Source organism: Bos indicus, chromosome 5, assembly GCF_029378745.1.
Source record: "Bos indicus isolate NIAB-ARS_2022 breed Sahiwal x Tharparkar chromosome 5, NIAB-ARS_B.indTharparkar_mat_pri_1.0, whole genome shotgun sequence".
In the NCBI taxonomy this organism is placed as follows: Eukaryota; Metazoa; Chordata; class Mammalia; order Artiodactyla; family Bovidae; genus Bos; species Bos indicus.
Window position 1 is genome coordinate 97,024,148 of NC_091764.1, and position 22,959 is coordinate 97,047,106.

Genomic DNA, 22,959 nt, shown 5'->3' on the forward strand with positions numbered 1-22,959 from the left:
TCGTATCTGACTCTCCGCGACCCCGTGGACTGCAGCCTGCCAGGTTACTCTATCCATGGGATTTTTCAGACAAGAATACTGGAGTGGGTTGCGATTCCCTTCTCCAGGGACTCTTCTGGACCCAGGGATTGAACCCAGGTCTCCCGCGTTGCAGGCAGATGGGCTTCCCTGATAGCTCAATTGGTAAAGAATCCGACTGCAATCCAGGAGACCCTGGTTGGATTCCTGGGTGGGAAGGTCTGCTGGAGAAGGGATAGGCTACCCACTCGATTATTCTTGGGCTTCCCTTGTTGCTCAGCTGATAATCCGCTGGCAACGCGGGAGACTTGGGTTCGATCCCTGGGTTGGGAAGATCCCCTGGAGAAGGAAATGGCAATCCACTCCAGTTCTCTTGCCTGGAAAATCCCATGGATGGAGGAGCCTAGTAGGCTACAGCCTGTGGGGTCGCAAAGAGTCGGACACGACTGAGCAACTTCACTTTCATTTTCACCCACTCCAGTATTCTGGCCTGGAGAATTCCATGGACTGTATGTGTATAGTCCATGGGATCACAAAGAGTTGGACAGGCTTTCATTTGACTCTGTGCTAAATAAATCCTGTATCTGGTGTTTACCCTTACAACACTCTTCCCCTTATAGTTCTTCTTTTTACATATCAGAAAGAAGGCAGCAGAGACACCGAAATACCAGATTCAGTTACTGGATTACTGATGCCAGCCTATGACTGTCATTGAAACAATGCAAGAGGAAGAAATCAAGATCCTAATACCTTTGTTCCTGATTGCCAACTCCTGACCGGGAGCCCTCCTCTTATAGAAGCCCTAGACTCTTCATGGAGTGGGGTACAGTTTTTGAGACAAGAACCTACTGTGTTCCCCTCTCTGCTGGCTGAGAATTAAAGCCACCTTTCTATTTCTTCCAAATTCTGTCTTTGTATTTCTTATTCGGCTTCGGTGGGCAGAGAAGACCTAGGTTTTGACCGGCAACACTCCTCCTGTTATGAAAAAACAAAATTCACCTGAGTATTAGACAGGCTAGGACCTGGGACCTGGGACCCTTTGCTGCAGTCCTGACACCTTCGTTTGTTGAAGAAGAGACTTTCAGAAACATCATTTTCCATGATAACAAGCAACTTTTCCCAGCACAGAATTCCTCTGCCATACAGATTTTTCTGTAAAAGCAAAGAGAGAAGGATTTACTTTGCTTCCCTGAGGCTCATGCTGATTTCACATAGGCGAATGGAATGGAATTAAAAGTTCTGGGAGAAGGTGGAAGACTGTATTGGAAAGTTCGAGACAGCAGAGCAAAGAGGCCTGGAAAGGGGAGCCAGATGGAAATGATCGAGAGGACTGTATATAATACAGGGTCTAAAGTTATCCAAGTTTTGTTAAAATGTGTTACAGGAACAGCAACAACAAAAATCACACAAGATTTCTGGGGCTCTGTCGTTCAGTTGCTAAGTTGCGTCAGACTCTTTTCGACCTCATCAACTGCAACACACTAGGCTTCCCTGTCCTTCAACATCTTCCAGAGTTTGCTCAAGCTCATGTTCATTGAGTCAGTGATGCTGTCTAAGCATCTCATCGTCTTCCATCTCGTTCTACTCTTGCTTTCAATCCTTCCCAGCATCAGGGTCTTTTCTGGGGCTCCTCTAAAGGGAAATGGATTCAAACCAACAAGCTGCTATTATCATAGCAAATTCTGCCCACTTTACCCAAGGGAAAAGCGCTTCTGTGTTCTTTTTTGTTTTGTTTTGAACTTTTTATTTTGTATTGGAGTATAGCCGATTAACAATGTTGTGATAGTTTCAGGTGGACAGCTAAGGGATTCAGCCAGACATAGGCAAGTACACTTCTGTGTGTTCTTGGATAATTCAGACATGGGCTCTTTTTCAAACTTCCTCTGGTGCCAGCACCCACCTTGATGACAGAGTTCATGTCAGATCAACAGGGTGAGCACAGGCGGGTCCAGTCAAGAGGACTGTGGGCTTTTGACTATTCCTAAGTCTGGAGTAGTTTGGATATTCACATTCTGGTCATCGAAATAATAGAGGTCTGTTCTAGTAACTGAACCGTGTCATATCCTGTACTTTCAGAACAATGAGAAACGTTAAAGAGGAAATCCCAATAAACACTCAAAATAAGGGGCAAAGCAGCCCTGAAACAATACACTGGCTCCAGGAGGAGAGGTCAAAGTGACTGATCCCACCTCCCTTCCCCCGGAGAGGTTTTTTCTTTGCTTTCAATTTTTTTGGTTGAAGTACAGATGGCTTACAATCTTGGGTTAGTTTCAGGTATACAACAAGTGATTCAGTTTTATATGTGTATGTGTATATATTTATATATATTCTTTTTTAGATTCTTTTCCATTGTAGGTTATTACAAGATATTGACTCTAGTTCCCCATGCCATACAGTAGATCCTTGTTGTTTATCCTGCTTTATATATAGCAGCGTGTATATGGGTTTTTTTTGATTGGAGGGAAACTGCTTTACAGTGTATGTTGGTTTCTGCCGTACAACTTGAATCAGTCATCATTACACACACACACACACACACACACACATATAGCCCCCTCTTGAACCTCTATCTCCTTCCCACCTGCTTCCCCCCGCAGGTCATCCCAGAGCACCAGGCTGAGTTCCCTGTGTTACACAGCAGCTTCCCTCCAGCTGTCTGTCTTACACATGATAGTATACATATGTCAGTGCTACTTACTCAATTCTTCCCGCCCTCTCCTTCCCCTGTATCTGTTAATGTCACAGTCCTAATTTATCCCTCTCCCTCCGAAATGTTTTCCAGGCCTTCATGCACCTCTTCCTCTACACATGCAAAAATATATATTAAAAACTATAGCTTATGGCTATATTAACATAAACATGTTAATATTACATATTAAAATATTTTCTTTGACTTAAAAGTTATCTTTTTCATTTGATATTTTAAAAGAAATGAAACCTTTATGTGGGCCTCTAAAAGTATAGTGGGCTCCCAGGCACAGTGGCTCCTGCACCTGGTGGATAAGGGAAGGGTGTGAGGACCACAGGGAAGCCTTCAACAGGCCAGTGACATGGGCTGCTGTGGGGTGAAAGCTTGCGAGGATAGAGGTGGCTCCCGGACCAAAGTAACACAAACTTTTCATTCAAACAAGAATCTGTTCTTAATCAGTTTCTGCTCAAGCTCTTCCCAGGAGCTACATACCCTGTAGTCTATTTTGGAGAAAGCTCCTTCTAACACAGCGCTCTATACTCATCAGGAAGCTAGCAATGCAAAATTTAATCTATCAAAAAGTTATCTTTAACTTATGAATTCTTTTTTTTTTTTTTAATTTTTTGGCTGTCCCCAAAAAATCTTGAAAATCTTTGGCATCTTGAAGAATCTTAGTTCCCAGGCCGGGGATCAAACCAGTGCCTTGTGGAGTGGAAGCATAGAGTTCTAACCATCAGGGAACTCCCCATAACTTATGAATTCTATAATTCTGTTATGGATATGTATGTCCAAGGGAAGAAAGGACACTAATGATGTAATAATGAGGACAGAGAGAGATTTCAGTCTCCATGGAATCAATAAAAAATGACGTATAAAATACTTTGTTATCTAACCAATTTGTGTCTAGAGAAAAAAAAAGATAACTAGTCCTGGTTATTTATTTATTTCCTTCTTCTTTTTGCCTATAGTTTCAAAAGTTTTTTAAAATATAGAAAAACTGTATGTCTTTCTTTATGTTTAACAAACATTCTCAAACACTATGGCAGACTGTGGACCACACACTAGGAACTGGAAGTAAGCATGAAATTTGTATCCAGTGAGGGGGGACAGCCTATGTTTTAAATAACAAAAGTAAGTAAATAAATAAATCTTAAGGGGGAAGAACAGAAACAAAAGAAGGAATCAAAAGTGAGATGCATGGTTAAAAGGAGAAAAGCAAGATACTACAGCAATATATGATGGGGTGAACTGGCCTTCCTCTGCAAAGCAGGGACATTTTCCCCCTAGAAGGGACTTTTAAACTGAAATTTGGAAGATGAGCATCATTGACTGGCTGTGCAGAGAGCTGTTTACAGGCAGAAAGAATCTTCCAGGCTAAGCTTTGCAGTGGAGAAAAATCAAATGAAACTTATAGAGATTATAATATGATGATTTATGATGATGATGGAGGTATAAGTGGGGACCTGAATATTTAGGGCCTTACTTCCCTGGTGGCTCAGACGGTAAAGAATCTGCCTGCAGTGCGGGAGACCTGGGTTCGATCCCTGGTTTGGGAAGATCCCCTGGAGAAGAGCATGGCTACCCACTCCAGTATTCTTGTTACTGAGGCCAAGCTCTATCTGCTCACCACACGATGGGCCAATGAATCCGAGAGACCAGAGTTTGAGGTAAGGAAGAGACTTTAATCAGGGAACCAGCTGACTGAGAAGATGGCAGGCTAGTGCCTCAATATTACCATCTTGTTGGGGTCTGGATGCCAAGTTCTTTGATAGATCAGAGATGGGGCGAGATAGGAAGCAAAGTAAAAAGGCCATGAATCTTGCAAACATCTCCCAGAATGACCAGCCTCAAGCAAGGGATGTGCTAACTTCTTCCTTGCCACCTACTGGTGGATAGAGTTCTGAACAAAGGTACTTCAGTTTACTAGAGGCCAGGATTCTCTGAGGCAGGCTGTTCTGGATGATTAGAATAACAAAAGCAATGAAAAGCAAGTCAAAGAAGCAGTTCTAATATGCAGTCAGGATTGGCTTCTTCTCTGCAACTTTCTTGCCTGGAGAATCCCATGGACAGAGGAGACTGGTGGGCTACAGACTGGTGGGCTTGTAAAGAGTCAGACACAACTGAGTGACTAACACCTTCACTTTCATATTCCAATGAACATTAAGACATGAGCATCTGGCTTTCTCTTCCACACTTGTTTCTCTCTGCATCTCTCAGCTTCCGCATCAGCAAGTGCTGTAGACTCAGCTGCCTAAATTTATCTTGAGTCCCTTTACTTCTGCCTTTCCATCACTACCACCACTGTTGAAAATGAACTTTATCATTGTCTGATTTCTTAGTAGATTTAAACATTAGGAGAGCAGTGACTCATTGGTGGTCACTGCCATTCCCAGTGCCTTGCACAGAACAGGCATTCAGTAAATTGTTGTTCAATGAATAAATGAGAATGGTTTGTAGATTAGTCTCCTCGGAAAACGAAGATCATGGCATTCGGTCCCACCACTTCATGGGAAATAGATGGGGAAACGGTGGAGACAGTGCCAGACTTTATTTTTTTGGGCTCCAAAATCACTGCAGATGGTGACTGCAGCCATGAAATTAAAAGATGCTTACTCCTTGGAAGGAAAGTTATGACCAACCTAGATAGCATATTGAAAAGCAGAGACATTACTTTGCCAACAAAGGTCCATCTAGTCAAGGCTATGGTTTTTCCTGTGGTCATGTATGGATGTGAGAGTTGGACTGTGAAGAAGGCTGAGCGCCGAAGAATTGATGCTTTTGAACTGTGGTGTTGGAGAAGACTCTTGCGAGTCCCTTGGACTGCTAGGAGATCCAACCAGTCCATTGTGAAGGAGATCAGCCCTGGGATTTCTTTGGAAGGAATGATGCTAAAGCTGAAACTCCAGTACTTTGGCCACCTCATGTGAAGAGTCGACTCATTGGAAAAGACTCTGATGCTGGGAGGGATTGGGGGCAGGAGTAGAAGGAGACGACAGAGGATGAGATGGCTGGATGGCATCACTGACTCGATGGACTTGAGTCTGAGCGAACTCCGGGAGTTGGTGATGGACAGGGAGGCCTGGCGTGCTGCGGTTCATGGGGTCGCAAAGAGTTGGACACGACTGAGCGACAGATCTGATCTGATCTGAGCATGCTTGGCATGAATATCCCCTGAGTTTATTTATTTGCTAATTGGATGAATCATAGGGAATTTCTGAATCACACACACACAAAAAAAACGGAGAAACTGACCTTGGAGTGTGGTCATTTAACAAGGCAGGCTGCAGCCACTCTTACGGTAGGCACCACCCCATCCTCAGTGGCCAGGAGCAGCTCACCGTGGCAGTAAAGCCAGCTTCTCTACCTAACTTGTCATTTGGCCCCTGGAACATTAGTCAGAAACCCTTGGTCCACTACCATCCTTAAGTCTTTAAGATAAAAGATTTTCACGTCCAGCACCTGAAAAAACCTGATGTCTGAGGTTTGGGGAGTTAAAATGATGTCATAGATATACCGAGATGTAAATAAAATCTGGGGAAAAGAGGGTTTAGCCTGATGTCAACAACAAGCAGGAAATTCAAATGTTATAGTTCTTATAAACCACAAAGGCTAGAGTTTCAAGGTCACTTCTTACTATGGAGTGGGTGATAAAGGAAAGGCAACTTTGACTCATTTCCTGATTTCCTGGTTGTTTGGTATTCTTTCATACAAGTGTTCTTTTAAATGCATACACAACTTTTTAGAAAACAAATTGCTAGAAATGGAGGTGTTTAAGAGATTCCTTTGGAAAAGGAAATGGCAACCCACTCCAGTATTCTTGCCTGGAGAATCCCAGGGACAGAGGAGCCTGGTGGGTTGCCGTCTATGGGGTCGCACAGAGTCGGACACAACTGAAGCGACTTAGCAGCAGCAGCAAGAGATTCCTTGGGACATCTCTGGTGGTGGTCCAGTGGTTAAGAATCGCCTACCAATCCAGGAGACACAGGTTCAATCCTTGGTTGGGGAAGATCCCACGTGCTGCAGGGCAACTAACCGCATGCACCGCAACTACTGAACCTGTGCTCTAGCTCCCTCAAGTGGCAACTACAGAGCCGACGTGCGGCAAGGAAGAGCCCATGAACTGCAACGAAGACCCAGTGCAGCCAAAAGTACATAAGTAAAAAGTCAATCCAGATATCATTGCCACAATGAAATAGTAAGTATAGGACACGGCAGCTTCCAGCCACACTTTCCAATGGAAGCCTTTGAATTTAAGTAAAAGGGTTTGATGTCTAAATGTTCAAAATAAATAGATAAAATAAAACGTTAACTGCTATCCTGGACAATTTCTCATGCTTGGTGATAGCCTGACATCTTTTGAACAGTTTTCCTGCGATGAGCAAAATTCTCCCAGTTCAAGCCCACTAGAAACCAGAAATTCACTCTCCCACCCACCTTTGCACCTAAATGTCTCTACCGAGCAGACACACCTCTCCAGAGCAATACAAAAAAGTGGATCCTGGCATTGGCATAGGTGTCCAGCTTGAGGGGGCAGCCGTGGCAAAGGGTCTGGTGTCCAGCATGTGTAAGGAACATGCACTCCAAGGTGTCCTCACTTAGTGGCAGCAGCAGTGGAGTTTCTGCTGGCGTGCTGATCTCCAGGTTTGGGTGTTGTTCTTGACTACAAGGCCCCCAGACTTGACCTTCACTTTCTTGGAGATTCTTCCTCATTATGCTTTAATAAATTAACAAACAATCAGTTCAGTTCAGTTCAGTTCAATTCAGTCACTCAGTCATGTCTGACTCTTTGCAACCCCGTGAACTGCAGCACACCAGGCCTCCCTGTCCATCACCAACTGCTGGAGTCCACCCAAACCCATGTCCATTGAGTCGGTGATGCCATCCAACCATCTCATCTTCTGTCGTCCCCTTCTCCTCCCGCCCTCAATCTTTCCCAACATCAGGGTCTTTTCAAATGAGTCAGCTCTTCACATCAGGTGGCCAAAGTATTGGAGTTTCAGCTCCAACATCAGTCATTCCAATGAACACCCAAGACTGATCTCCTTTAGGAGGGACTGGTTGGATCTCCTTGCAGTCCAAGGGATTCTCAAGAGTCTTCTCAAACATCACAGTTCAAAAGCATCAATTCTTTGGCACTCAGCTTTCTTTATAGTCCAATTCTCACATCCATACATAACCACTGGAAAAACCATAGCCTTGACTAGATGGACCTTTGTTGGCAAAGTAATGCTTTTGAATATGCTATCTAGGTTAGTCATAACTTTCCTTCCAAGGAGTAAGTGTCTTTTAATTTCATGGCTGCAATCACCATCTGCAGTGATTTTGGAGCCCAGAAAAACAAAGTCAGCCACTGTTTCCCCATCTATTTGCCATGAAGTGATGGGACCGGATGCCATAAAGGCTAAACACAAATTAATAAATTTCCTTTCTGCTTAACTGGTTGAAAGAGCTTCTACTGTTTGAATGTAAGAAACCTGACTAGCCAATCTGCTGAGGGAAAGGAAGTGTGCTTCCCTAATGATACATCATAAAACACCTGCCCCATACCGCCCCTCTGTAAGCGGCCTTTCATGTTGCCTGGCAAGCCCAGGGCGTTCCTCAGCCCACTCTCTCCCTCTCTCTCCTGAACGTCCTCTCAACCATCCAGTGCTCCTCTTCCACTGTCACTTCCATGATATCACTTCCTATTTCATGGGGAAATGAAGGAAACTTTGTTTTCCAGTACAAGTAACCACGCCCATCTGATAACATGCCCTACCTTTCCTCTCATTGAGTGGATGTATTTGGGGGCAGGGGGTTTGGTTGGTTGGTTGGGGTTTTTTTGTAATCAAAGGGCCCTAAAAGTGGAAGAAAGGCAGAAGGTCAGAGTGGCACAGTAGGGAAAGATTCAACTGATCATTTCAGGCATTGGAGAGAGTGGAAGAGGGTCACAAACCAAAGAATGCAGCAGCCTCTAGAAGGTAGAAAAGGCAAGAAAACGAATCCTCTCTGAGATCCTCAGGATAGAATCCTAGCCCTGTCAGCTACTTTATGTTAGCCCAGTAAGACCCACATTGGACTTCTGCCTGTAAGAAAATTAGTTTGTGTTATTTTAAGCTGCTAAGCTTGCAACAACTTGTTACAGCAGCGATCATAAATGAATACATACCATCTCACAAACCAGACATTTATTTTCTTTATGTCTGTGCTCCCTATCATCACTAGAATACAAAGTCAAGACATTTGACTGTTTTTGTTCACTACTCTGTGCTCAGTTGGAGAAGGAAATGGCAACCTACTCCAGTATTCTTGCCTGGAAAATTCCATGGACAGAGGAGCCTGGTGGGCTACAGTCCATGGGGTTGCAAAGAGTTGGACACAACTTATCGACTGAGCACGCCTGGAAATAAACTTAGCAAATAGTTGGCAAATATTTCCCCAATAACTATTTTGTTGAATGGAGGAATATCCATGTTGTCCGTAGTGTGTATGCAAGGGGATGAGAAAGGCCAGATGAACCAGCCACCGTGATACGGAAAGGCCATAGGCTTGTACGTAAAGGATATCATAAACTAAATTGGGCTTCTGGAGCAGGTTATCACCCTGGGCCAAGATTGCTCATCCCTCGTGCAGACAGAAGAGCAGCTTTCCAAGTGTAAGGCAGTTGTGTAGTGACAAGCTTCAATCTGACGGTGGAAAAGAAAAACCTCTCTTGGCAGCTCTTGCACATGAATGTCCCCTGGTCCTGTTCTGAGAGGTAAATGTGGATCAGCAACTTAACAAAGCTTACAGAACTGGTCATACTGGAGAGGAGGGACTGGGTAACCCGAGTCACTCTAAAGGCTTCTCCTTTTCAGATAACATGCCTTTAAAAGGAGGCCTCCCAGGAGAGGAAGGCTATTGGAGGTCAGGAAGTTAATTGTCAGCACCATAGATTTATGATTCAGCTGCAGAATAGTGCTGACCTAAGGCTGGGCACGTATTCTATTTTTTATGCCAACCACACAGGTTTAAGAGCCTATGAAAGTAAGACATCAATTTCAACTATCTTTCCTTGCTGCTTCTGTTTCTCACCATCGAAGCTCCTGCAAACTGGTTGTGTGTGGTGATCTGATTCTTCCCTCCTGGTCACTCAAAGCCATAAAACCTATAGTTTCATGGAGGACATTCCCCTAGTCACTGCCCATCCTGCTTATTGCTGCTGCTCACCCTCTGCTTTCTACCTTCCTCCCCCTCCCAAGCCTCCCCTCAGCCCTCGCCCCTGCCACCCTCAGACTTCTAGATCTGGCCCTTTTTGTAAAGTCCATAAACTACTTTATTTTTCCCATTAAAACCACAGGATTAAGTTCATCTTAGCCCTTCACAACATCACCTTTCATAACCCACTGTTAAAATGAAACAAACATCACAGAAACTCATCTCTGGGGTGTGTATTCAGAGTCTTCTAAGAACTAAGTAGTCAACAATGTCTATAGAAACTACAGAAAAGTTAGAAAAAGTAAAAGGCCTATTATTGACCGTCTGCATGTTTTTCTTTTTTCTTTATTGTCTGTTAAAAAGAAGGCGAATCTTTCCATGAAATATAAATAAATCTGAAATAAATGAAAGATAAAGTCATTTTCTTTTACTACTTCACATTTTTACAATGCCACCTAAAACATTCAATATACCCTAAAATTCTCCTTAGGGGCAGAAAGTCTTAAATGTAAATTAAATTGTAGTTTAAAAGGTTAGGAGGGCTTCCCTGGTGGCTCAGTGGTAAAGAATCTGCCTGCCAATGCAGGTGACATGGGTTTGATCCCTGATTCCAGGAGATCCCACATGCCCTGGAGCAACAAAGTCCGTGTTCCACAACTCTTGAGCCTGTGCTCTAGAGAACGGGAGCCACAGCTACTGAGCCCACGTGCTGCAATTACTGAAGCCCATGCACCCAAGAGCCCATGTTCCACAACAAGAGAAGCCATCACAACGAGAAGTCGACACATTACCAAGAACAGTACCTCTGCTCACTGCAACTAGAGAAAGCCCACACAGCAACAGTGACCCAGCACCGGTAAAAATAAAATGAATCAATACAATTTAAAAGGTTAGTAAAACTTTCTATATGGCCACATCAATCTTAAGATATCTGCTTCAGATTTTCCAAGACTTCAAGCCCAGTCCTGCTCCAGTACTTTTCTTTCTTTTTTGGCCATGCCACGTAGCTTGCAGGATCTTGGTTCCCTGACCAGGGGTCAAACCTGGGCCATAGCAGTGGAAGCATGGAGTCCTAACCACTGGACCATCAGGGGATTCCCTCCAGTGATAACTAGATGATGGTAGATGTGAATACCTGAGGTACTCAAACATCAAAGAAAGGTCCTTTGAGTAACAGAAAAACCAATAGAAATGCCTTCCTTGAAAGGTCTTGAAAATTAATAAAAAATGGTTGTTGGGAAAAAAAGGCGTGAAAATCCAACAGTAGTGTTCTCCATGCAAAATCTCAGGAAACTGTGTTAAAAACAAATCATTCGAAGACAAAGCATTATTATTTTGAGTAATTTTATTACTATTGTTTTTTTTCTAGACTTCCGTTTATTAACTTGCAGAAGGGAATCTTTGGCACCAGAACTGTTAGACCATCAGCCCAGGCTTCTCCTTTCAGATGGATAGAGTCATGGAGAGTCTCAAATTACACATCGGAGGTTGGCATCATGGTATGTACAGAGTTAGAATTAGAGACATTGGGTACTTTTAAGGGCTTTTTCCATGAATTTGCATCAACACAATGAATTGTTCTTATATACTTCAGGTATTTGCCTACACAAATGCAACAAAAACCAAACAGTAGTCACACGGGATACTATAAAGTAATAAGAATAAACAAGTTACAACAAAATAACAAAAGTGACTCTCACAAACAGAAAGTTGACTAAAAGTAGGCAGACACAGACACGCATAGATTATATAATGCATTATTTTATTACTATTAGAATCTTATTCCTACACACACTTGTCTACTCACCCACAAGTGTCTAGCCCTTTTAGTCCATAGCCACCATTCAGAACTTGAGTACACACCCCTATCAGGAAGAAAACTGACAAGCAGTTTCAGTGATAGTTTCGATGGAATGACCACAAGAAGTTTCATTTTCAGAGGTTTTTATGCAGGATCTGGAAAGGTCTATTGAACCAGTAATTCCTTTATTCATGTCTGTGTGGTCCCGGCCCACACCTTCTGTCTCAGCATATCAGTAGCTAGCAAAATGCTCTTATTAATCACATCCTTTTATTTCAGGTGTTGTATTCACAAGAATCTTGCCATGTTTTGGACATTTGGGGCAGGGTTACAAAATACCTATGCACAAATTTTTACAATCAGAGCTGAAGTTTCATCATTTTCAAATTGGCCCATGTTGCTTTTAGCAAATACTAGCCATTTGAAAAACTACATTCTAATTTCTTTTTAAATTTATTTTATTATTTATTAGGGGTTTTCCTGATGGCTCAGACAGTAAAGAATCTGCCTGCAATGCCAGAGACACAGGTTTAATCCCTGGGTAGGAAAGATCCCCTGGAGAAGAGAATGGCAACCCACTCCAGTATTCTTGCCTGGAGAATCCCATGGTTGTTTGTTTATTTATTTATTTATTATTTGCCAAACCATGCGGCTTGTGGAATCTTAGTTTCCTGACCAGGAATTGAACCCAGGCCCTCTGCAGTGAGAGGTCGAAGTCTTAACCACTAGACCACTGGGGAATTCCCCTAATTTCTTATTGATTAACCTACTGGCATCATCAGGGTATTAGTTCAGTCACTTAGTGGTGTCCAACTCTTTGCGACCCCATTGACTGCAGCATGCCAGGCCTCCCTGTCCATCACCAACTCCCAGAGCTTACTCAAACTCATGTCTATCGAGCTGGTGATGCCATCCAACCATCTCATCCTCTGTCCTCCCCTTCTCCTCCTACCTTCAATCTTTCCCAGTGTCAGGGTCTTTTCAAATGAGTCAGTTCTTCACATCAGGTGGCCAAAGTATTGGAGTTTCAGCATCAGCATCAGTCCTCCCAATGAATATTCAGGACTGATCTCCTTTAAGATGGACTGGTTGGATCACCTTACAGTCCAAGGGACTCTCAAGAGTCTTCTCCAACACCACAGTTCAAAAGCAAGAATTCTTCGGTGCTCAGCTTCCTTTATAGTCCAACTCTCACATCCATTCATGACTACTGGAAAAACCAGAGTATAGCCCACCCAGATTGTCAGGGCCATAACATCTAGAGTCCTGTCTGTATTGCTCCAAATGGCAGTGGGAGATACAAGGTGAACACTCAATAAATGTTTTCTAAATGAATGAACCTGTCAGACTTGTAACTAATGTTGTCACTCTTGTTAGTTTTTACTTTATATTAGGAGTAAACTTACTCTCAGAAGAACTAAGAGTATAACCCTGGAGTCAGGCTGCCAGGATTCAAATCCTGGAGCAGCCTTTGCTAGCTGTACAACCTTCCAGTTCTTTCTTTTCTTTAATAATATGGGGTAATTATAGTGCCTACCTCAAAAGATTTTTGTAAATGTGGTAATCCACATCAAATTGTACTTAGGACACTACTTAGTAAATCTTCCACAAATTTTAACTATGATTAGTATTTTCAAAAATCCACATTTATTTTATAACTTTGTTACCTAAATGTCATTTACTTAAGTATTTAGGAAAGTATTGTTCTTTAATGAAATTTTGACAGAGCAGGTTTTTTATTTTTATATTATTGGAGTATAGTTGATTTACAATGTGGTATTAGTTTCAAGTGTACAGTAAAGTGATCAGTTATACAGGTACATATATTCATTTTTTTCTAGATTCTTTTCTCATATATGTTATCCCAGAATACTGAGTAGAGTTTCCTCTTTACAGTAGGTCCTTGTTGGTTATCTATCTTATATACTGTAGTGTATGTTCATCCCAAGCTCCTGATTTATCCGTTCCCCACCATGTTTCCCCTTTGGTAACAGTAAGTTTGTTTTCAGTATCTGTAAGTTTGTTTCTGTTTTGTAAATAAGTTCAGGGCAGGTTTATAATAAGGTCTTGTGTGCATGCCTGCTCAGTCACTTCAGTTGTGACTGACTCTTTGTGACCCCATGGACTGTAGCCTGCCAGGCTCCTCTGTCCATGGGATTCTCCAGGCAAGAATACTGGAGTGGGTTGCCATGCCCTCCTGTAGCAGATCTTTCCGACCCAGGAATCAAACTCCAGTCTCTTATGTCTCCTGCATTGGCAGGCGGGTTCTTTACCACTAGCGCCACCTGGGAAGCCAAGCAACAAGGTCAGTTTTACTAAATGTCCCCATGTCAACCAGGGAAACTGGGAAAAGAAATCTGGGGCCTAAAAGAAAGATTTTAGATATCACTACCCATCTCCAATTCCATGTACACCAAAAGTTTCTCCCAATTACAGCTGTTTTGTTTAATTTAGCAACTGGATCCATACAAGTGCTGGCACAAGTCCTGTTATGGGTGCCCTGTACGCTTGGGAGGCAGAAACCTTGGCCATGACTCACTGCTAAAGTTCTGGTGAAAATCAGCTTGCAGACCTGCCTGCACTCCCGCCCCGTGGGGTTGTATTGGAAACGTTAATATAAATGGGAGTAAACATCACTCTTTGCCAGTGAGCTTCATATGGACAAGCTTTACCTGTGCAGGCAGGACCACGTCGCAGGGCCTGCTCTCCACTACCCTGTGCTAATGCCAGTCAGAGTCTGAGGATGCTGAAGGTCCCTAATATTCATTCCTGGGCCCTGAGAGCTTCATCAGCACACTTCCCCCTCTCCTAGCAACCTGTTGTTTGCTAAGAGATTATTTCCATATTTTAGGACTCACTCTTTGTCCTAGTCAGAACCACAGCAGGGTTTACTTTCCCACTTAGGAGTTTGCCAGGAGCAAAAAGTAACAACATCCCAACCCCCTGTCAACTCAACAAGGAAAGATTTATTGCAGTTAACTAAAAGGATACTTGTTATGACAGGAATACCGTATGCTTCAGCAAAGATAGAATCCAAGCTTATGGCTGGCCTTTGCAAACAGCCAGGATCCAACCTGCCAACACAGCCCTCTTTTGTTTGTTGTTGTTGCACAGTCATTAACAGTGCAACATCCGGACCCAGGGGTGTTTCCAAGGTGGGGATTCAGGTTGGCACTCAGATAATGAGATTACCTTCAGCAACAGTTCTCAACAGACTGCAGCAACCACTATAGGCTCGTTGTTTGGACTGCTGGCCTCTTCAACCAATGTCCATCCTCCTTTTCGTTAATTACAAACAGAAACCTAGGTATTTGGGGAACAGTTAGTTCTTAGCTAAAGGTACTATATTTCCCAGCCTGCTTTGCACAATTAAAATTAGTGACTTGCCAGGTGAAGACCACTGGAGACTTCTGGGAAAGTTTTGCCATCCTGATGTAGAGGCTGTCTCTTGTCCTCGCTCTCTACCCATCTCTAATGTTTGGGTTTTCTGAAGCCTGATGTGCCTGTGAGAGCTGAACCGTAAGGAAAGCAGAGTGCCAAAGAATTAATGCCTCCTAACTGTGGTGTCTAGTCAAGGCTATGGTTTTTCCTGTGGTCATGCATGGATGTGAGAGTTGGACTGTGAAGAAGGCTGTGCGCCGAAGAATTGATGCTTTTGAACTGTGGTGTTGGAGAAGACTCTTGAGAGTCCCTTGGACTGCAAGGAGATCCAACCAGTCCATTCTGAAGGAGATCAGCCCTGGGATTTCTTTGGAAGGAATGATGCTAAAGCTGAAACTCCAGTACTTTGGCCCCCTCATGCAAAGAGTTGACTCATTGGAAAAGACTCTGATGCCGGGAGGGATTGGGGGCAAGAGGAGAAGGGGACGACAGAGGATGAGATGGCTGGATGGCATCACTGACTCGATGGACGTGAGTCTGGGTGAACTCTGGGAGTCGGTGATGGACAGGGAGGCCTGACGTGCTGCGGTTCATGGGGTCACAAAGAGTCGGACACGAATGAGCTACTGAACTGAACTGAACTGTGGTGCTAGAGAAAACACCTAAGAGTCCCTTGGACAGCAAGGAGATCAAACCAGTCAATCTTAACAGAAATCAACCCTGAATATTCACTGGAAGGACTGATGCTGAAGCTCCAGTATTTTGGTCATCGGATGTGAACAGATGATTCATTGGAAAAGTCCCTGATGCTGGGAAAGATTGAGGGCAGAAGGGGAAAGACGGTGTCAGAGGATGAGATGTCTGGATGGCATCACCGATGCCATGGATATGAACTTGGGCAAACTTCGGGAGGTGGTAAGTAAGGGACAGGGAGGCCTGGCATGCTGCAGTCCATGGGGTCGAAAAGAGTCAGACACAACTAGGAGACTGAACAACAAGCATTCTTTTCAATTACTTCTCAGATTGTAGTTATGTTCAAAGGTTTGAAACTGCTGGAAGTCTTATTTTTAGATAAGAGAATTCCTGTACATGAATTGATTAATCTTTAAAAATTGATTTATACAGTTTGATGCGGAATATTCTAAGTTAAAATGATGAAACCCCTACCTTTCCTCAAAGTTACTAATTTATACAGAGGCAAACATGAGATTAGGTAACTAATTAGAGGAAGATCAAGAAGTTTGAGTAAATCAACTCTACTTCAATAAAATAAAAAGATTAAGAATCATACAAATTTTTTTGAAAAGAAAGAGAAATGGGCAATTTATTTCAATAAAGGGAGAGGACTGATTTTGCTACAGTGGGGGAAAAAATTAGGAGGTTACAAACTGCTGAATTTAAATGTATCCCATTTCTCTCTGCACAATAGCTTTATCTCAGTGTCTCCATTCCTTCTACTTGCACTTCATACCAAGGCATCGACTGTGTAATATATCAAGTTGACAAATTGCTTGACATATCTGATCTAGGGTGGCTTCTACATCACTTTTCTCTTTTTCCTCCCAATAAATACTTTGGACACTGACATTTGCCACATTGGAAATGACAGGCACCTGAGGACAAACGCATCAAAGTGATTAGGATCAGAATGTCTGTTAAGGATTACTTTTTTTAATAGAGTAGAATGTAGTTTTATTGAATCCTTGAGATGCAGAACCAAAAGAAACTCCTTTCTTGTGAAAGAAAACAATCCAAACGATTGTAAACCCCGGAAACCAACAGAAGCACTTAAACCTTCAATATGAACGTGTTTATTTTTCCAACTCGGATATTGTTCTGAAGTACACTTGTAATCTAAATACCCCTTTCTCTCCTTCCCTTTACAACATACCATTTCAGTCTGTTTGTTTACAGAACGATGGCCTTAAGGAAAAAGCCTTATTCACATTCCCACAAAAGAAATAAATAAAATACTTGTCTCTAGGATCCATTTAACTAAACTTGACTTAAATCCTGGTAGAGGCTCCCATCTCTATAACAGACACAAAAGAGGATGAATGATCTTTCACTATCAAAACAAACTCCTAAATAGAGCTAAAGTTTATTAAATTATTCAAATACATTTACTGTGCTCCTATAATGTGCAAAGTACTGTTCCAAAATAGACACCCTTCCTTAGATGTACAGTAGGCCACTAAAATAATAATTTCAGGAGCTTAAGACACTGGTACAGTCAAAATACCCTAATGATATGAAATGGTCTCTGTTGCTGCTGCTTCCAAAATTGCCCGGTTTATTTCTAAGGAACAGCTCAGGCATTTGGAAGAATAATTCAAACTTAAGCTTTAATACAAGATGGAGTTAGGCAATGATTGTACCTTCAAACATAATATAACAGTATGAAGTACATTCTGGTGATCTAAAATGCTAGCATCTGTGCAAGGTAACCTAAGAAATTTGACACCATTTTTTTTTTTTAAGGTACCAATTTCAAAATAAATCAAAATACAAATCAATTGCCATTTTAGGAAAAATAAAAATATAGGCACGCCAACTCCTCTCCCAGCACTGAAATTACACTTCCTCAGACACACTGCCATCATTGGTAAGCATGGGGGATCAACTGGGTAAATTTAAACACATTAGATAATCACATAATTCAACCTAGCTTGGGTATATGTGTGATCCCAAAGACTTTTCAACATATTTTTCAGCAATACAGTGGTAGCAATAGAAATTGAAGAAACTGGAAGTATTTTCTTAGAGACAGCTTACAGATATCTTACAGGTTCCAAAGTGAAAATATAACACATCACCATCGTGACACAAGCTACTTTGTCGCTCCTAAGACCCAACTTCGCAGGACATCAGGCTTCCTAGTGTTTCCTTCATATGCCTCTACTTGGGTTTTCTTTCCCCTGAACTAAATAGGGAGGGCCTTTCAGGTCAAGTGTTATCTGCTGGCCAGTTACCTTCAGGATAGATATGCTTGCATCATTTCTATATTGACAAGTCAAGCCTCCATTTATGAGGCTTAAATTCAGCTCCTGGTCTCTTTATTCAGAACTTCCCTTATTTACTTATAAAAAGAACAGCAACCAAAAAAAAAATCCAAGAGAAAAAAAGAACTACCCTCATTTACTTAAAAGGATCATTCAAAACACTAGGGAAAAAATTTCCCTCTGAAGGAGACTTATTTAAGGAACACAATACTGTTTACAGCTCATGGCCCACCTTAGAAAGGCAAACTCAGCTAAGTCTCCTGAAAAGAATCTCAGTAGTCTCCCATTTGGAAACTTGCTATTCCTATTATTTTCTAATGTGGTTAAATAAAATTAAATGTTAATAATAAACAGTAATTAAATAATAAACTTAAAATAAATAATAATTAAAAAACATGGTCTGGAGGTTTTTAGAAAAGGTAATAAAGGTCAATTTTCATTAAATTCACATTCCTTTCTGTACCAGTTTCTACAATGAGCAGGCAACACTGCCCTCTAACGGGCTGATTCTGTTACATCTCTTAGTTCAACTGGTGGGAAATTGCTCCAGGAAGCATTGACACAAGGCCCCCACGCACATTCTTTCTTTTACTTCTGGGACACAGTCTGTCCTTGACCGTCTGTGAATGACACTAAAGACGGAGCAGCCCCTAGAGAGGCGATAGACTTAGAGAACGCTCATCAGGGGATTACAAACTAACACCCATTGCAATGGTGTTCAAACTTCAGCAGGCATCAAATTACCCCCAAGGGCTTGTTTAAACACAGCTTGCTGAGCCCCACCTGTGTTGCTGACTCCTTAAGTCTAGAGCTGAGTCCAAGAATTGGCCTTTCTGAGAAGGCGGGGCCTGGTGGGCTGCCGTCTATGGGGTCGCACAGAGTCGGACACGACTGAAGCGACTTAGCGGCAGCAGCAACAAGTTCCCAGGTGATGCTACAAGCCCAGAGACCACTCTTTACCACCCAGACACTGTGCTTGGCTTTATCTTACTCAATACTTCCCAATAAGGTGGGGTTTTAGCACCCATTTTACAGACTAGGAAGCCAAGTCTCACACAGAATAAACCCAGGACTAACTCAAAAGCCATTGCTCCCTTCTCTACAGTATGAAGTCAATATACGAAGCTGTTAACCATTTCCCTTTCCTTCAATTTCTTCCGTAAGTGGGGGGGACTTAGGTGACGGTTTAGTGGATTTCCCCTCTCAGAGCACCTTGGAGGTCTGGCTATGAAGTCACCTAGGAAGGTCCACTCCATCCCCAGGTTGGATCTGTGAGCAGGGTACGCTGAGAGAGGAGGGGGTGCATATCAGCGGGAGGTGCCTCCCTTGGGTCCTGAACCCTCCTACACAGTTCAGAGAGAGTCTGATTAGCTCTAGATTCTGGAGTTCTTCGTACTCAGAAACTCTGCCAGAGAGGTTTTTAAGCTAGTGTCTCTTCTCACGGGTGTTTCTGAGGACCTCAAAGCCTAATGGGGCTCGAAGAGGACCCAGAGGGTGGGGGTGTCCGCACCGTTCTCCAGCCTCGGCTCAAATCACCCGCCGAGGCAGGGACAGGCACGTGGCAACAACTTTAAATCAGGAGTGCCCAAGGAAGGGTGTGAAGACCGAACGGTTATGATAAAATATAAAATACTTTTCAGGTCATATATCCCACCAGGATCAGGCAGGTAGAAGTCCCTAGCACTCAGCCCCTGGCAGGATGTCAGCGATAGGTAAAGAAGAGTTGGGAGAACACACCCCCACCCCCCATCCTCGAATAGTTTTTCTCATCCTTCGCATTCAGCTCCTAGCCCAACTTCGTGTTTTCCTGAGGGAGATACAAATATGGAGCATCCCATGGGGATGATTTTCTGGCTTCGGTCATTAGATGGGAAAAGATGTTTTCAGAAAAACTGCCCCGTGGGCCGGTCAGCCGAGATCTTGAGGTCGTGGCCGCGGCTGCTCTTCGTGTAGAGCTGGACTCTGAACTCCAGCTGCTCGCTCAGCTCGTCCAGAGCCCGGGTGCAGGACTCCAGGCTCTCGGCCAGTTTCTGAATCTTGGCCTTTAGCACGGCCTGGCTAACCCTGGTGGCCCCCTCGGCCCGCCTGGGGACGAGGAAGCCGCGGGAGCCAAAGAAGACGATGAAGTATACCGAGTTGTACAGCGCGATGGAAGCGTTCCTCCCGCACTGCAGCAGCTGGCGGTCTCCGCCGCCCTGCCCGCGGCAGAAGAAGTCGAGGCAGCTCAGCATCTCGCGCATCTGGTCCTGGCAGGTGGCCGCGATCTCCTGCACGCGCCGCAGCTCCCGGGAGTTGCAGAAGATCAGGGAGAGGTCAGACGTGATGGTTACGGCCCCGCCGGCGGTGGCCACCCCCAGTCCCACGGCCGAGGCCAGCAGCGAGACCCCCAGGGTGACGGGGCTGAGCGAGAGTCCCACGATGGCGGCCACAGCGCCCGCCGCGCTCAGCGAGCTGCCGGCCACGTTGGCCGCCAGGGAGCGCCGGCGTAGGCGCTCTAGGCGCCGGGCCACCTCGCGCAGACGCAGTAGCTGGCCGTGCAGCCGGCCGCGGCGGTCCAGCAGCAGCCCCTGGAAGCGTCGCAGAGCATCCGCGCCCTGCAGCTCCCGGGCCGCCGGCCTCTCCATGTCCTGCGGGGATGAGACACGCGGTTAGCCCGAAGTCGAGCGCAACAGCTACGGCCACCCAAGGGGAAAAGGGTCATTTTCCAATGAGTCATATGTCAGGTTCTCAAAGACCCGTTCTGTCATCTGGGACGAGTCCTCCACTTCCCAGGACCTTAAATTTGAGTAAGCCAATAGGAATAATGCTCTCGTCCACTTTTCTCCCAGGGAATGCCAAGGATTGATTTTTTTTTTTTTTAATCTGTTAAATAAGGGAGTGTTGGAGAAGAAACGGCAACCTACTCCAGTATTCTTGCCTAGAGAATCCTATGGACAGAGGAGCCTGGTGGGCTGCTGTCCATAGGGTCACATAGAGTTGGACACGACTGAAGCGACTTAGCATGCATGCATGCATGCATTGAAAAAGGAAATGGAAACCCACTCCAGTATTCTTGCCTGGAGAATCCCAGGGACAGAGGAGCCTAGTGGGCTGCCATCTATGCGGTCGCACAGAGTCCCACATGGCTGAAGCGACTTAGCAGAAGCAGCAGCAGCAGCAGCAGCTATTAATATTATAAGTCTACTGCAATTACTGAAGGGCTTCCCAGGTGACTAAGTGGTAAAGAATCAGCCTGCCAATGCAGAAGATGCAAGTTCGATCCCTGGGTGGGGAAGATCTCCTGGAGAAGGAAATGGCTACCCACTCCAGTATTCTTGCCTGCAGAATTCTATGGATGGAGGAGCCTGGCAGGCTACAATCCATGGGATCAGAAAGAGCCGCCCAGGATTGAACAGGCATGGAATACTGAGCCCTCATCTCTGAAAGATGACATGTGGCAAGCAGTAGGTTGTACCCCTTTACAAAGCCCTTTCCTTACAAGAAGACTAAGATCTTAAGAGTTTTGCAATAGTTTTTTCCCCTCTCTGATGAGTGAAAAAGACAAATCACCAAAAACTCAAAAAGCATCTATCAAATGTAAGAAACTAATTTTTCTAAGTTAGATGCTCACCTGAAGCAACTCTTCTGTTTGTTATTTTTCCCAGCTCTTATCTTAGAATCACTATTTCTTTTAACTAGAGCTCATCAGGTCTTCAGAAATCTCACTCTTTGATACATGCTTAATTAGAAGTAAATTACACTAGCACCAGTATGTCCCTTTATGATGAAAGCTCCCTTTAAAAATGAGTAACAACTGAACAGAATTTTAAAAGGGGCCACAATTTTTGTTGAACAGCTCACTGAGGGCTACCCGTACCGAGCTGAACGGAAGCCAATTGAAGATGACTAACAGAGAAAACTGTACATCCTGAGTAAAAGTACATCCTTTCCAGTTGCCAAAGATTTCTCCCTTCATAGCCATTGTACTTTTCATTATTAGGAACGTCTCAAAAGTGACAAAGTGATAGAAATCCACCATTTCACTACTGTGAGATATCAGAACAGAAATCATTATTCTCATGTGGAAGGTGAGGAAATTGAAAGACAAGTTCTACCTGCAGCTGATACTTCACAGAGCCCAGTGTAGAATCTTGGTCTCTAGACGCCTAGATCTTAATTTTATTAGCATGCCTCCATAACTGTACCCACCACTGACAAACTGCCAGATAAAGACACCTCTGAGCAAAAACGAGGCAAAGTTACTCCAAATATATTACGGACCAAGGATACAACCCCAGTATTACCAGTCCAGTGGCTATTTTTTCAGATAGCATCCCTCTGGTCTCCCCACTTACCACTCACTTCTGGCTATCTCCAGGAAAGAAGAATCTGAGGCTGTTTCTGGATGAGCAAGCTTTATAGTTCCAGAGAGCCAATGACGGCCCTGGGAAAGCCTTGTCTTATTCTGAGAATTTGCCATTTCCTGTCCTGGCCCCTGCTGCCTTCATCCAGAAGGATATGACATGGTGGAAAATGACCCGCCAGCCTCGCAGCACATCCCGTATTTAGGAAATGAACATTGTGTGTTCGCTTTCCCCCAAACGCAGGAAAAGAACCACAGGCTCTTCCCCAACTTGAAACAACTGCTGTCATTGTCCCGCGGGCATACTCTGCCTTCCCTTTCCTGAAAATAGCTAATGACGTTATCTGAGAGGACATAAAACGCACCCCAGGCTGACCAATTATAGTGTTTCTTGGGAGGCCACCAGTACACAACCACTTTTTAAAAAGAAAAAGGGAAGAGACTCTTATTATCTGATAGAGCCACTCACAGTCCACTCCCGTATTTTTTTAAAAAAGCATCGTGAGTCTGAGCCTTTGAAACACGTGATTCAGTAGGGCGCAACCATCAG

The 22,959-nt window shown here is 43.8% G+C and overlaps 1 protein-coding gene across 1 annotated transcript; it reads right to left on the minus strand.

The window, feature by feature from the left end:
• Positions 1-16,860: 16,860 nt before the first annotated feature.
• On the minus strand, positions 16,861-22,727 carry APOLD1 (apolipoprotein L domain containing 1). The gene is made up of 2 exons (XM_070790060.1): positions 22,402-22,727; positions 16,861-20,694 (listed from the first exon to the last, which is right to left on the minus strand). Exon 2 carries the CDS (start codon positions 20,689-20,691, stop codon positions 19,951-19,953), a length of 741 nt encoding a protein of 246 aa, XP_070646161.1. The 5' UTR covers positions 20,692-20,694; positions 22,402-22,727; the 3' UTR covers positions 16,861-19,950.
• Between the last annotated feature and the right edge of the window lie 232 nt (positions 22,728-22,959).